The sequence below is a fragment of the Uranotaenia lowii genome, chromosome 2, assembly GCF_029784155.1.
Source record: "Uranotaenia lowii strain MFRU-FL chromosome 2, ASM2978415v1, whole genome shotgun sequence".
Lineage (NCBI taxonomy): Eukaryota > Metazoa > Arthropoda > Insecta > Diptera > Culicidae > Uranotaenia > Uranotaenia lowii.
In genome coordinates this window covers 1,120,575-1,137,010 of record NC_073692.1, presented here as the reverse complement: position 1 = coordinate 1,137,010, position 16,436 = coordinate 1,120,575, and the positions used below count along the sequence as shown (strand labels likewise).

Here is a 16,436-nt window from a genome sequence, read left to right as displayed (position 1 = left end):
GCGCTGTTCGCACATCGCTTGCCAGTCCGGAAACAATCAGTCCACTAGCAGATCCACCCCGTGTGAGTCACACGTTAAGAAACATTTGGTCCTTCGAGCCGGATCGGGACTGGTGAAGAAGCGTTTCGCGTGGCTGACAACGCGAACTGAGCGTGTCACGTGGCTCGGACAACGTGACATTCGCGATTTACCCGCCGTCGTTGGAGAGAACCACGTCGCGGTGCGAAAGTTTTTAGTTACGGTTTTCGTCGCGGTCACCGATTAGTATACGCGTGATATCGTGCGCCGGCGAAAGCTTTTAAGTGTTCTACTGTGACGAACATAGAACACATTCGTGAGTGATTGGAAAGGAGTCTGCGGTTACAGAGATGCTACCTCGCACTCCAAACCAGAAAATGGAAAGGCCCGAAGAAATTTCGAAGCTCAGCATCCAACGTGGCCGGGTCAAGGCAAAGGTGACCCGAATGCTGAATATTTTGGAAGCGGATGAAGGAACACTTTCCTTGCCAGCTTTGAGGGTTCATGCCAGAAACCTTCAAGCCATGTACGATGAATACAACGAGATTCATAATTCCATTATTGAAGCCGTACCCGAAGATGCCGAAGCACAGGAGGAGAAATTTATTGAGTTTGAAGAAGCCTACAACGAGGCCTCAATAAAGATCGAGATCCTGATGGATGTGCAGCAAAGGGACAATCAGCGAGCCCCAGCCCACTCCGTTGCCGCACCGATGCCAGGTCAAGTGATAGTTAACACACAATCCTACCGTGCGTCGTTACCCACATTCGATGGTCGCTATGAAGCATGGCCACGCTTCAAGGCCATGTTTCAGGACCTTATAGAGCGAACTAACGATTCAGATGCTGTTAAGCTATACCATCTGGAAAATTCGCTCAAGGGAGAAGCTGCAGGGGTTATAGACATTGAGACGCTACAGAACAACCACTACGAGCGAGCGTGGGAGATATTGGAGCAACGATTTGGAAACAAGCGCCTCATATTGGAAAGTCACATTCTGGGCCTCCTGAACATGATGAAGGTTCAAAGGAAAAGTTCCAAGGAACTGCGGAATCTGGTGGACGAGTGTACTCGACACATCGACAACCTAGTCAAGTTAGACCAACCTCTGACTGGTATGTCGCAAATGTTCGTAGTGACATTGTTGACACGTGCACTGGATGATCAAACCCGTGAGCTGTGGGAAGCCTCATTTGATCAAACGGAGCTACCACAATATGAAGACATGATAGAGTTCTTGAGACAGCGAGTTGTGATATTGGAGCGCTGCGAGACCGCCACAACAGCTGGAACGTCCAAGACTTCAAAGTTTGCACCGTTCAAAGGAGGAGCCTCGAAATCATCGCATGCAGAAATAGCAACATCGGAAAATGCATGCGAATTCTGTAACGGCCAGCATAAAAACGACAAATGCCCAATATTCGTAGGAATGAATGTTCAGAAGCGGCGAAAAAAGCTCAGAGAGATGAAGCTCTGCTACAACTGTCTTCAGAATGGGCATCAAATGATTACTTGTCCCAGCAAAGGTGTTTGTGGAAAGTGTTTTGGAAGGCATCACACTCTTCTTCATTTTATTCGAGATAAAACTCCAGCGAAGAAGAACGAACCATCAAAGTCAGTCGAGGGGCGACAGGGGCCTGACGTAACAGAGCGACCTGCCAACGCGTCGTGTTCCAGCGTTAATCGTCAGCCTAGCAAGCAGATCTTCCTGATGACTGCATTGGTTAATCTTCAATCGAGAGGAGGTCAAATTCATAAGGTGCGAGCGTTATTGGATTCTGGCTCGCAGATCAATCTACTGACGGAGTCCTTGGTGCGAAAGCTGAACCTACCCAAGTACCCAACGAATATTCCTGTGGTCGGCGTTGGGGGAGCGCTATCCCAGATACGTCATCGAGTTGCAGTCCGAATGTCTTCGAACTACAACGATTTTAACGCCATTATGGACTGTCTTGTCACACCACGAGTGACGGGAATTATACCCTCCACCAAGGTCAATGTGGATGCTTGGCATTTACCAGCCGGTGTGGTACTGGCTGACCCGAGATTTAACGAGCCCAACGATGTTGAGATGCTGATTGGAGCTGAACACTTCCATGCAATTATGTTGCGAAGACAGATGTACCTCGCCGAAAAACTGCCAATCTTGCTAGAGACTCAATTTGGATGGGTCGTTACTGGTTCTTACGAAGAGGACAATGGAAGTGGTGCACTATGCGCTAATTTTGCTGTGGCTGACAGTTCGAAGGTCTGCCTCAAGCGCTTTTCCCACCAGGAGGAGTTAAGTGAACCAGAGACGGTTACAACTGAGAAAGAACACTTCCAACGAACTTATCGTCGCAACGAAGATGGACGATTTGTAGTTCAACTGCCATTTATTGAATCAGTGAGCCATTTAGAAGGCTCTACCATCGAAACGGAACCTCATGCTGGAGAAAAAACTTTTGCGGAATCCTGACCTGAGGGCTCAGTACACGGCATTCATCGAGGAATATCAAGCACTGGGCCACTGCCGTGAAGTGAAGGAGGATGACGATCCACCTGATCTCCAAGCATATATCTTACCGCATCACTGTATCCTGAAGCCATCCAGCAGCAGTACGAAGCTCCGTGTTGTGTTTGACGGGACAGCCAAGGCTACAGAATTTTCTCTGAACGATTCGTACATGGATGACGTGTTGTCGGGTTCAGAGAAGGTGGATTCGACCAAGAAGTTTCGCTGTGACCTAGACACAATGATGTTGAAACGAGGGTTCCCCATACGGAAGTGGTGTTCGAACTCCGAAGATGTGCTTGAAGGAATTCCAGACGCCGACCGAGAGACTTTGATGCCAGTTCAAGACTCCAGTGCCAATGAAGTTATGAAAGCTTTAGGACTCCTGTGGGATCCGAAAAGAGACTTGTTTCTGTTCCACAAATCTCCTGAAAGAACGAAGGATGATTTTCAGCCAACAAAACGTAAGGCACTATCCCAAATATCAAGGTTGTTTGACCCATTGGGCCTTGTGTCACCGGTGATCGTAGAAGCGAAGATGATTATGCGGTCGCTGTGGGCCGAAAACATCGGCTGGGATGATCCGGTGAAGGGCGTCTTGCTGCATCGATGGGAGGAGTTCCAAACGTCGTTGGCTCAGCTTGGCAAGTTTGAGATTCCAAGATGTGTCGTAGTTTCCGAGACCAAAACAATGGAGATACATGGGTTCGTGGATGTCTTGAAACATGCGTATGGTGCTTGTGTTTATCTCCGCAGCATTGGAAGGGAGGGATCAATAGCACATCTCCTATGTAGTAAATCGAAAGTAGCGCTGTTCGAAGAAAGCACTGTTCCAAAACTAGAAATTTGTGCTGTTGAACTGTTGGTTGAATTGGTAAAAAAGGTCATCCCAACGCTGAAGCTGAAAATTGAGGTTGTCAAGCTATGGTCCCAGGGGCGGTCCTAGAGTTTGCTCTTGGGGGGGGGTGATTTTCCAAATTTTCAAAAATCAGGCAATAAAAAGGTTCGTAAATATCTGGCGAAAAAACGTGTATTTTGAGAAACAGAGTAGAAGATGGAGGAGGGGGGGGGGGGGGGTGTTTGTTATTCGACAAAATTAATGAAATTAATGAAAAAAAATGAAAATTTTTTTTTACAAATTTCTTATTTTGATATCCTTTTATAAATCAAACTGCGAATCTTAGATGTTCACTGCGAAAAAGTTTTGATAAAAAGATAGTTTTTGTAATTTTTACATTTGGCAGTTTGGAATCTCATAACCTTAAGAATTTTTTAAAGAATTTTCCGATATCAATGTCATTTCACAAATGAAAATTGAACACACATTTTCGTAGAAGAAAATGTAAAAAAAAAATCTCCAAGTTATCCACAATATTTTTACTGGGAATTTTCATATCAGGGTATGACCTTCACTAAAATTTTAATAATTCTCATTTTGCAACGACTCAAAAACGATTATTTGAGATAAGTTTGTTAATAATTGATATAAATTTAAGACTGAATATTTTATTATTTTTCTGAAGTTTCGAATTATTATTAATTTTTGTTCAAATTCTTAAATTTTTAAATTTAAATTTAATTCTTAAATAAGATCATAAAAATCATATTGTTAGGTATGCAGCTTTTGGAACTCCATTTTTATTTGTTTTTTTTTTCTTGAATTTCAATCTCTCATACTAGATTTTTAATTTTGTTGGAACTTATTCCAAAGAAAAAAGTAACTAAATTGCAACGAATTACTTATGAAAAAAGTGGAAAGTCGTATGTTTTCTTCATGCTGTCAATATTTTCAATCTTTTTTTTATAATGTTTGAATTTAATAAAAACATATTGAATAAAGAGTTAATTTCTGAAACATAATCATTTGCAATTAAAATAACCGAACTTTCAGATGCAGAGTGGATTTTTTAACCTAAATTATCATGCTGAATTTCAACTCAACATTTTAAATATTATTGTGCACATAGCTTAGCTAAGCTTAGCTTGGTTGACTACTCATATCCACCCATTTTCCATTTATCCATTTTAAATATTATTGTGCACATAAGCTAAAAACAGTATCGGCGATATAGTTGGTGTAAATCCTGGAATCCAGCCTTGTTGGTCACAAATTAGAAAAATATGTATCTTCCGAATGTTAAACTTGAGCGATGGCCTCGTTTCCGAGAAAATAGTCGGGAATGACGGAATAGGAAAAATTAAACCAAAGGCTAGTTTTTGGAGCCTATGCTTTTAAAACTGATTTCGGAAATAAATTTCTGACCTCGATTTCAGATTTTATCCATCACCTCTAGTTTCAGAAGTCGTATTTTTAGTATTTTTTCGGAAATTGAATCGATATCATTAGAGATTTACCGAATAGTGCGAACAGCCGAATACCGACTATTGGCCCTTTTCAAGTATTCAGTGAAACGAATATTCTGAACATGAAAAATCGTAAATTAGCTTAAAATGTGTTCAAAAGTATTGTTTGCATCACCGAATATCTGCCGAAAATACCACTGTGAGTAATATTTTTAAAGTGATGATAGAATTGATAAAAATATTTTATCACTTTTTGCATAGAAAACAAACAATACGTGAAAAACTGCAGTCACATATGTACATCCGCAGGTAACGCGAGCCTTTTACAGCTTTAAAACCAAAGTACTAATCAAAGTTAGTGGAAAACACAAATTTTTTTTCGAGCTTTGTATAGAATTTGAAGTTTAACTGATATCAAGTTTCAACCAATGATCTTAATTTCACATTTTTAATGTAATTTTTATTACCATAAAATCCCCTTAATTGAAATTTATTTTTATGATTTTAATCATAATTTGGTCTCAGAACATTTAATCGTAACCATTTCTTATTTCAATAACTTAACTTTGAAAGTTTTAAATTAAATTTTATAAAAACTATTGATCATTACTAAAATTGTTTGATTGTGATAACGGCTGAAAATGTATAAGGCTCTTCGAGCCAAAGGGGTATAAGTGCATAAAAGCTCATGAAAAACGTAAAATATCACAGTTAATAAGCCTTGGAAAGAAGAATAAATAATTAATTTAAAAAAAAGAAACTTATTTCGAGAAAACACATTTTTAATATGACGTGTTTGGCCATTTTCCATATATTTATCTAAAATTTCAATTTCTTTTTCAAACGTGAAAGTATGTAAATTAAAATTCTTAATATCTGCAAAAATATCAAATATAGTTTGAATTAAGAAGAATCGTTTTATATCAATAAATCAAAATCGATCATTTTTGCTACGTCAAGGCAAATACAATCAATGCTAATTTTTTTCAAAAAAGTTCCAAAATGAGAAACTATTTAAAAAAAGTTTTCTGAAATTTAAATGTATTTTTTTAATTTAAATTGTCAAGACAGTTTCGATGTGTTAATTAAAAAAAAAATATGGGCTTTTGAGAATCTCAAATTGAGATGCATTCTGTAAAAATCGGAGCTTGCAATGAAAAATAAACCATGAAATGGAAATGTAGTGTTAGATGTATTCAACAAAAATCGAATCTGTCCAGGTGAACATCTGAAGGATGGGAGTAGGGGTTGCCAAATTTCCACACTTGTGCACGGAGAGGGAGATGGGGGTAAAAATCTCATTTTTTTTCTGTCCACGTGGTATCTGAACGGCCCCAAAGGCAATTTAACACTTTAATGCTCAAGTCAAGGATCGAGATATGTTGATCATCAAACATGGAGCCAAATAATAATAAAGTTATGGTCCAAAAAAGATTGCAGGTATTTATTGAACATACCATTTATTTGGTGAACATTATTAAAAAATGATCAAACTATAGCTAAAGTTTCAACGAAGTTAGTCTTAAAAAAAATTCACTAAATATCCAAAAAGCGAAAACAACTCATGAGCATTAAATTTAACTTTTCAGATAAGCTATACGTTGTTTGATGACAGAGATACGCACGAAATTAAATTGCATGTTTTGCATGATCCCAAACTTTTTGCCGATACACCATACTGAGGGGTGATTCCAAACTTTGATCGATAACTTAAGTAGTTATTTTATCTGTTTAAAACACTATGCAAATTTATAACACAAAATTGAAAAACAATGTGTTTTGACGGTTATAAAAAAGATTCAAATGCAACTCGATTTTTTAAATTGGGTTCACCCAACCCTGAACTAATCGGGTTGAAATATAAAGTGCGATATTTTGGAAATTTTCCAACTTCAACTTAAGTTTAAGTCATCTATATATATAAAAAGCAATTTCTGTATGTTTGTTTGTTTGTTTGTTTGTTTGTTTGTTTGTCCTCTATAGACTCAGCCGTCTTAAGGGCTAGAGGTCTGAAATTTGGCACGGATGCTCATTAGGACCAGGAATGATGAAAAATGTTTTTAGATTTTCGGATGACCCCTTTTGAAGGGGGCCGTCCATAGAAGACAAATATTGTTTTCGCGATATGGACGTTAATTTTCGTCGGATCGTGATGAAAATTTGCACATGAGTGTTTTGAAAGACGAGAAATCGATTTCTGGTGTTAAACTTTGTGTAAGGGGTCAGCCAAAGGGGTCGTCCATATTAACTGTTCGGTGTTTTTGCGATATTGACGTTATTAAACATCGTTTTCAGATGAAAATTGGTACACGATAGTTTTGAGTGACGTGCAATCGATTTGAAGTATCAAATTCAGTGTAAGGGGCCGGCAAAAGGGGTCGTCCATATTAAGTTCTCAGTAACTTAGTGATTTTGACGTTTTTATCCATCGGATTGGGATGAAAGTTTGCACATAGGAGTTATTAGGGACAAACAACTGATTTTACTTATCCAAACTAAAATCAGGGGTCGGTCAAAGGGGTCGTCCATATTAACTATTCACTGTTGATGCGATATTGTCGTTATTATATATCGGATTCAGACGAAAATTGATACACGAAAGTTTTGAGAGATGAGCAATGGATTTTAGGTATTAAATTCCCGTACGGAGCCGGCAAAGGGGGTCGTCCATATAAACCTTTCAATATTTTTGCAATATCGTCGTTATTATACATCGGATTGGGATGAAAATTTGCACACGGTAGTTTTCAGGGACGGGCAATCGATTTCAGATGTCAAATGTTTTGCCAGGGGTCGACGAAAGGGGTCGTCCATATTAATTAAATTTTCACTGTTTTTAGCAATATTGACGATATTGTACAATGGATTGCTTTGAAAATTTGCACACGGGAGTTTTGAGGGAAGCGCAATCGATTTCATTGTATAAGAGCCCCCGAAAGGGGTTTAGCTTTTTGGCAATAATTGCGTTGTTATGCAATGATTTAGTCGAAATTTATACACGTGGTTTTTTGGCACGGTCAACTGATTCCTGATTTAAAATTTAGTAGCAGACGACAGACAAAGTGATCGTCCAATAATTTTGCAATTATTACTTAACAATGAATTCAGAAGTGCATCTGGAGAATGCTTGGCAATTGACTTCCATAAAAACTGTTCATGACATATTCCAAGTTGAAAGCGAAACGGAGTTCGTATGGGATCAGCTAGTATTAAATAAACATACATTTTGCCAAAAATATACAAAAAAGGTTTTGTTCATCGACTTTAGAATAAGATCAAAAGAAATGCAATATGTCTGAGATATGACCAAACAAATTTTCTTGTTTTTGAGGGGGTGATCCCAAACTTATGGCCGGTAGCGTATATGGTCAGCAAATTCTTTTTCAACGCTGAGTACCTTAACGAAAGTTATTTTGGGAAATCCGTTCCAGGGAATTGCAAGTTACAGCTGTTTTAGTTAGGTGTAACGACTTTTTTTCAATTTAAAGCTATTAAGTGATTAGTAAAATCTTTTTTGGAGAAACACCCCCACGGAGTGGAAAAATTTGAGAATTCGAAAGTACACCTACTAGGAAAAGTTCTTAGTTTTTATATAAAATCCAACGTTTGCGTGTATTTCGTAACGGTTTTTTGCCGCTTGGGGGGGGTGATCACCCCGATCACCCCCCCCATAGGACCGCGCCTGTATGGTCCTATAGCCAAATGGTGTTGGCTTGGTTGAAGAAACCCTTGGAATGTCTACCAGTGTATGATCGAAGTCGAGTGGCTGAAATCGTTCAGCTTACCAAAGATTACCAATGGGGCTGCATCAACACAGCGCACAATCCGGCGGATATCATGTTCCGAGGCGATTCGTCCCTCCAAGACGGCAAGAGCTCAACACCCACCTGCAGCCTCAGCAGTGATTCATCGCCGCAGCGTGGAGAACCATCAAATGTGTTGGAATGGAATTCCAACGGGGGGAGTATGTTCGCTACGAAAGCTCCCAGCAGCAGCGAGCGATTCCCGACACACGACGCCGATGTCCAGCAACGACGCCCGGAGCACTCACGAGAGGAGAAGAGTGCCACACAGACGCGAGAGTACGGCGCCGAGAGAACGAGGAGGCTGCTCTCGCTGAAAGATTATGCGCGACGCGCCTAGCACGTTCTAGGCGTTTCCATCTGGCGCAAGCACGTGGTCCTGTGCTTGCGTGTCTGCCTATTTAAGGGCGCATTCTCAGTGCGCCTTGAGTTAGTTCCATTTAGTAAGCAGTGTAGTTAAGTTGTAAATAGAGAAGTGAAGAGAAATAAACGTGACAAGAGACAAAGTTGGAAATATTGGTGTTCCTGCCTTTCTCGTCCTGGAGTTGTTTCTCTGCTCTGTTCCACTGCTTGGATCCCCGATAGTGATTGGTGGCGCAAACCCGGTTCTTGTCAAAACCAAACCCAAAGAGTTTAGTCTTTACGCGTCCAGACCAATGCTACCGATCCAGTCTGCCGTGTCTACTGAAGAGAAGGCTCTCTTCTGACACGTGTTCTCTGTGCGCTGTTCGCACATCGCAAAGTCAGTCCGGAAACAATCAGCCCACTAGCAGATCCACCCCGTGTGAGTCACACGTTAAAAAACACCGGATTTTGCCAGGATTTTTTCTTATTATTTGGCAAATTAAACAAAAAAATACAACAAACACCTCCAAAATGAAATTTTTTGAGCAGGTTTTATAAAAATAATCATGAAAGGTTTTTTGGAAGCCTAAATACGGTTCAAAATCAATCGATGAGTTTTTATGAAAAACAATTTTTTCATATCTTTTCCTTGAATTCCTTGAATTTCATATCTTTTCCTATCTTTTCCTGGATTTTTGTTAAGATATTTCTTAGTTTTGACAAAATTTGCCCGGATATTGCCCGGATTTATAGTCGTCAATTTGAAATCGAATGCCCGGAATTTGCTAGGTTTTTATTTAAAAATTGCCGGTTAGTCCGGCCCGGTTACGTGCTGAAAAAAATCTGGCAACCTTAAGCTAAGCTCAGCTCATTCCCGGATTGGGAGACACTAAAAAATTAACATAGTTCTTACGAATAGAAACCTAGATAGACAGCTACAATGTAGCATTGCTACATCTGTTCTTTCGATTAGTCCGATTTCAAAGTAAATTTTGAGTTTCATCATAATCAACCTTATAGAGAATTTTCGAAAAATACATTGGATAAGTTAAAAATTTTCAGGACTATCAATCCTACTTGAAAACTTCCTTCAAGCATCATGAGCATCATCCCTTGATATTTCCCAGCTTCGATTTGATGATGTTATAACTTTATGGCCCCGCAGCCGTTCCATTTAATGACTCATCAAATACTTATCACATTTTCAAAAGCCCACTTCGAGGTCAATAAAATTTGGTCCAGATCTCGGCCATTACACCATCTCGGAAGACCCAATTTTTTCGCAGTTACGCCATCGCATCGGAGTGGAAAGAAAGAGCAAGCAACAAAAAAGCGCAAAAAATATGAACAACAATTTTGACGCCGATGACGACCACCTCTTAATGACCTCGCAGCTATGATGAAACTTTGCGAAGCTCACACATATTTGATGGCATAATAATTATCGCGCGATCCGCGAACGTTTCATTCCGTTTCCTACTTTTCACTCTTACTTTCGTTCGAGGCCCCCGACTTGACCACGACTTGGTGGCCTACATGTCGGAATTTTTGATTTACAACGACCATCGATGACGATGTTGCTGGAAAAAGAGGAGAAGAAAAAACCGGTCACAAGACGTGAGAAAAGCAAACACAAAACATAAACAAGAAAATATTTGGCCATATTGCATAATCCTAGCTAGGCTGCCACCTGCAAGAAGAAGGAACAGGAGAAGAGGCTGAGCTTTCCGCGACACACTTTTGCTTTCGACTGCTGATGTGCGCGACGAAGCTCCTACCAAAACTAGCGAGTCGTGAACGGAACTTTCTCACCATTTAATGATAGACCGAGCGGTGTTTTGATTCAACTTTGCGAGAGAACAGAGCACAGAAAAGTTTGACGAGATGGGGGCAAAAAGCGTAACATCGTTTTCGCTTTTCGCTAACGAGTTCGGCTGTGATCCATCTAATTGGAATCTGTCACGCTAATCTAGCATGGAAGCGCGCGCCGCTCCGAGTTGTTTATTCGCACTTCATATCTGCTCGATAAATATTGAATAGGATTATGTAGTGCGATTGATGAGCACGAGTTGAACAACACAGCAACAGCATGTTCGGAATTCCTTGCCGATGATTCAGTTTCTCGGAAAAAAGGAAAAACGGATTAAGAATTAACTAAAAATTCATCATTCATCATTCATCATTCATCATTCATCATTCATCATTCATCATTCATCATTCATCATTCATCATTCATCATTCATCATTCATCATTCATCATTCATCATTCATCATTCATCATTCATCATTCATCATTCATCATTCATCATTCATCATTCATCATTCATCATTCATCATTCATCATTCATCATTCATCATTCATCATTCATCATTCATCATTCATCATTCATCATTCATCATTCATCATTCATCATTCATCATTCATCATTCATCATTCATCATTCATCATTCATCATTCATCATTCATCATTCATCATTCATCATTCATCATTCATCATTCATCATTCATCATTCATCATTCATCATTCATCATTCATCATTCATCATTCATCATTCATCATTCATCATTCATCATTCATCATTCATCATTCATCATTCATCATTCATCATTCATCATTCATCATTCATCATTCATCATTCATCATTCATCATTCATCATTCATCATTCATCATTCATCATTCATCATTCATCATTCATCATTCATCATTCATCATTCATCATTCATCATTCATCATTCATCATTCATCATTCATCATTCATCATTCATTATTCATCATTCATCATTCATCAGGAGCTAGCAACCATTCTTCATGGGTTAGCAACCTGTTAAAGCCACGGGCCAGCATCGATTTCAAAAACACTTTGCGTGCCTTCTTCTTTTACCAACATATCCAAAACATGTAAGCATCTTGGAAAATGAAAGACTTGTGTCCTTCGTTTCGTCGCCCTTCAGTTCTTTCTGGTGTACGAAATATCCACGGGATTTTCTAAATACGATACAGCGCACTTCACAATTGGTTCACAATTCTCACATTCGCAGTTATAATCAGTTGAATTCCATGTTAGATTAATTGTATTTATGCTATTTTTTGCTTCTGGAAAAAAACACTTATTTTACGGAGCAAAAATTTTTAATCCTTGCGTGTCGACGGCAACGCCTACTTGAACTCTGATTTCAAAAATATTTTCGTCGATTTGGGGCCATGATTGAATTTCTCAAACCCTGGGGTTAGTTTATGGCAAAACTCATTCATGATTTTTTGCAGAATTTCCAAGTGACGTTTACATGAATAAATTTAGAATTTTACGTTTGTATGCGAAAATTTAATATTTTATACTGGAAAATCGACATATTTTTTTTATTCTGTGGAACCGAGTTTTTGTGCCACTTTATAAATTCTTTAAAGAAAATTTTCCGTTGAACAACTTTGTCGTAGACTGAAATTTCGTATCTATTCAGGCAATTTTTAGTGTTTGTAATATTTTAAATCAAACTTGAACAGAATATGTGTTGTAATGGTTATATAACAGTTGACTTGTTCCTATTTTTATAAACTTAAGCAAGCTCATTGAACAAAAAAAAACAAAACTACGTGGTATCCACATTTCCGCGAGGATTTTAAATCCGGAATATGAAAAATTAAACAATATCAATCACTTCAAACTGATCGCCTTGGTCATATGCCATATTTTGGCCTTGCAATTTTCAAAAGTTTTCTTTGTGCAATGACTTCAGAAAATGTAATTTGAGGCATATTTTTATGATAACATTCAAATATCCTTATCTGTTGTTGAAATGTATTCATTTATTTAGCTTAATCAAGAATATAAAATAATTTTACTTAAATTTCGTCTTTATTAATATGCCTATCAGAAAATAATGGTTTCATTGAACTTCAATTTAAAGTAATATATGAGAAAAATAAATTTCTTTACATTTCGCACATCTTTTTGTGAAAAGTAAAAGACTATGTTTGCTCCTGGTCTCACAAATTAAACTCACTCAAAATTTATTCCACATTTTTAAATTTATGCATGCTCAAAACGAATGATCCATGCATGCGTCTAGGCGTCTTGTTTAATTTAATAGGTAATCAATTCTGAAAAAAATGATGTTGGTACTCTGTACTTATCTGTCGTTTTTAATGTCCGTCAGTGAATAAGAGCTGCTCCTTTTTTCTAAACTTCGACAAAGACAACTTTTTGGCTTCGGCGCTTAATTCTTTTTTTGGACGTATCTTCAAATTTAGGGTACTTTTCACTTTTCTTGAAACAGATTCACAGTTCTTAACAAATTGTTTCTTCAATTACAAAAACAAAATTTAGCTCCCAAAAAATATGTCAGCTTCGGGCACAGCCTACCAAGTCCTAAAAAAATGCTTTGTATCTATGTTGATGAGAAATTCGGCACTCACTGTTTTGTCGATAGAAGCTGATTTAACGACATATGACATTATGACATATTTTCAAAAGCTTTCTGGAGATGTACCGAATAGTAGTATTCTGTCAATTTTGTTGCTATATTATTGTTACATTTTGTTGCTAAATTATTGTTACATTTTTTATTATTATTATTAGGTATATTATATTATATTACATTATTATAATATTTTCAAACCATTTCTTCGCTTGCAGATCTCATCTCCCTTTTTGACCTTTGGCCTCTGGCTAGCGTTCAACATCACGACAGCGAGCCTATCAGAAGCCTTTGGCAATGGCACGGTCACCATCACATCACCCCTATCGTCTTCGAAGTCATCGTTCTCGGTGGCCCCCTCGGAAAAATCCACCTCCGAGAGCACCAAGCTCAAATTTATCCGGCCGACCTATACCAGAACCGAGCTGAAAGTGTCCCGAAGTTTGGACCCGAGCAACACGCAAAAATTGAACGTCCGATCGAACAATGGCCGGATGGTGGAGATAATCGTTAAGAAACGGGATGAAAAGTCTGGTCACTCCAGATCCCAGACTCCGAGCAGTGTTAGACCTTCATCTTCCGATGGTTACCGGATAGCGAGCGATAGTAAACAAGAATCGATGGACATTATAAATGCGTTCTTGGAGCATGTCAATCGAGTCGATAAACCGAGTCGGTTTTTTGAAGATGAAAGCTCGATCAAAAACGATCGTCGATCGGTTAGGATTGCGGTAAGCAGCCGTCCAGTGGATGATTCGGTCAATGTACCGGCTCCAGTGGTAATAAGCTCGGATGCCATTTACATGAAAGATAATCCCCTGGCGAAAACCGGCACAAAAAAGGCACGAGCATTGCAGGAGATTGGCGAAGATGGCATTCCGGTAGTTCACGGTATTCGAGTTCCAGATGATGAAGCAGACAAACATCAAGTCTGGCGGAACGCTCGGGTCATTAATGGTGAATTGGTTCCATACGAGAAAGGCCAGGTACCGAAAAAGTTGGAAGGCACCGGTGATGCCTATGGACAGTTGATATTTGCAAAGCCATCAAGTGAAATGACCACCGGAACAAGTCGTCGCCGGAGTATTGGCCCCTTTACAACGGCCGACAATTTCCCCCTTGATGAGTCCAATTCCAAAAGCTTTGGACCGTTTAGTGTGGAAGACAATCTGCGATCGAGCATAAGAGTCAACGATGCAGAACCGATTCGATTCCCCACAAATATTGGACCGTTTTCACGTGCCGATAATGCACGTCTCTCGAATGCCAAATTGATTGACTATATTAAGAAAATCAATGATCAGGAAAGCAAAAAACATTACTACGCAGCTAGAACTCCAAACAAGGAGATCTTTGCCGAACAGCCGAAGATTCAACGAAGGATGCTTCAAAATCCAGGCAATCCCGTTTATCCGGTTTCGAAAATGTATTCCATCCCCGGATCGAACCAGCTTCAAAGTGAGCTGGAAGATTCCCGGAAGCCAGTACTTCAGTATGCTCACCCCGAGTTGGGAGTTCAGCCAGCCAAATTTGTACCACCAGAGAGTAAGCCAACTCCGAAAGCTACTAAGAAAATAATTAATGTCGAGTACAGTAAACATAATGACCATTCCCCATTTGCCATTGAGCCGGCCATGTTGGGTAAGGATTATTACGACGCTCCACCAGGTGTCAAGTTTTCCCCCAAGAATCCTTATGACGAACTGTACCAACCCGCCAAGAAGATGCCCGCTACTTACCCTTACAATTACGGTTTTATTCGCCGTGTTAGGCCGGAACGTCCTTTCTGGGTAAAGATAACGGAACAAGTAAAGGACAGCTTTCAAAATGGGATCCACTCGATGCAAGAATTCGCAAAACCCGTGCTCGATCCAATCGTCGAAGCCGGACAAAAGATCTCTAAAAATCTGGGATTTGCTAAGCGGCCTAATGAAGCTAAGGACAAAGCTGATCTGGTGGTGGCATCAGGTACAAATTCAATTGTTCTCCCGGCTCTAGGAGTTTTGGCTGGAGGTGCTGCCCTGGGTTTGGGTGCTCTTACTGTGGGTCGTTTTTTTGACATGGACCTTCTGCGGAGATCCGGTGAACAATTGGTAATGGAATTGGATGATCTAGAACACAAACGAGCCATGGAGGGTATCCATACTCATCCGGAAAACTATTACCTAGTTGTGCCCTCAACGGCCATCACTCGAATGGAACCCGTGGATCAACCCATTTCCCGGACAAAGCGAGCAAAACGGGCAGCCAATCCTACTCACCTGGAGAACACCATTCTCGATAACGAAATCTACCGGAACGATCGATTTGACGATCAGGGTGATGTGATCGAGATCATCGACCTAAAGCGGGCCGAAGATAGTGGTGAGCTAAGTATCGATTATGACGACGACAGTATCCAATCGATTAGCGGCAACAGCAACGAAGGATTACGCAACCGGAGAAAGCGCGCCATCGGTGCGTACGACGACAGCTTTGCCCAGACGCTGCAGGACGTAGAACGGGATCTTCCTCGGCCGGGACGAGTGGGTTTCGAACAGCAGCTCCGGCAAACCGACTGGAAGAACCCATCCTGCGCTAAGCGAACCTTCTGCCAGGTGATGGTTCAGCAGGGTGCTGACGATGTGGTGCTGATGGAGAAGAAAATGTACACCATACTGGAGATGTGAGTATAATACTTAACTAAATCTGAATATATCGAATCGAATGAATCAACTCACCTGACGATACCAAACCAAACCGAAAAAAGCCCCCGGGGCGTCAGCCCTACACTCACAAAACACATATCACTCATTTCATTCAGCATACGGCCGACTTAACGGAATGCGCCGCAAGGACTTTTCGATTCATTTTTCTCTTTTTACCGTCCCCATTAATGGACGACGATGAATACCGGGGAGACCTCTGAAGACACTTCTGCCGGGGTGATGTTGTTGTTGTTTGTTGCAAAACAAACGCATCAAGCCCACCACAACTTTCCCACCGAAAACGAGCGAAGCCTTCGGGGAACTTCCAATATCGGCAGAGAGGCACACCTCAACCATTTATCTGAT

General features: G+C 39.9%; 1 protein-coding gene across 5 annotated transcripts in view; it reads left to right on the top strand.

Annotated features, from left to right (window-relative positions):
• The window catches only part of LOC129747925 (uncharacterized), a 59,121-nt gene that overhangs the window by 37,885 nt on the left and 4,800 nt on the right, over positions 1-16,436 (top strand). For all 5 annotated transcript variants that reach the window (XM_055742351.1, XM_055742352.1, XM_055742350.1 and 2 more), the window contains exon 3: positions 13,602-16,048. In XM_055742351.1, the coding sequence (XP_055598326.1) occupies positions 13,602-16,048 (2,447 nt within the window). The remainder of the gene's footprint in view (positions 1-13,601; positions 16,049-16,436) is intronic.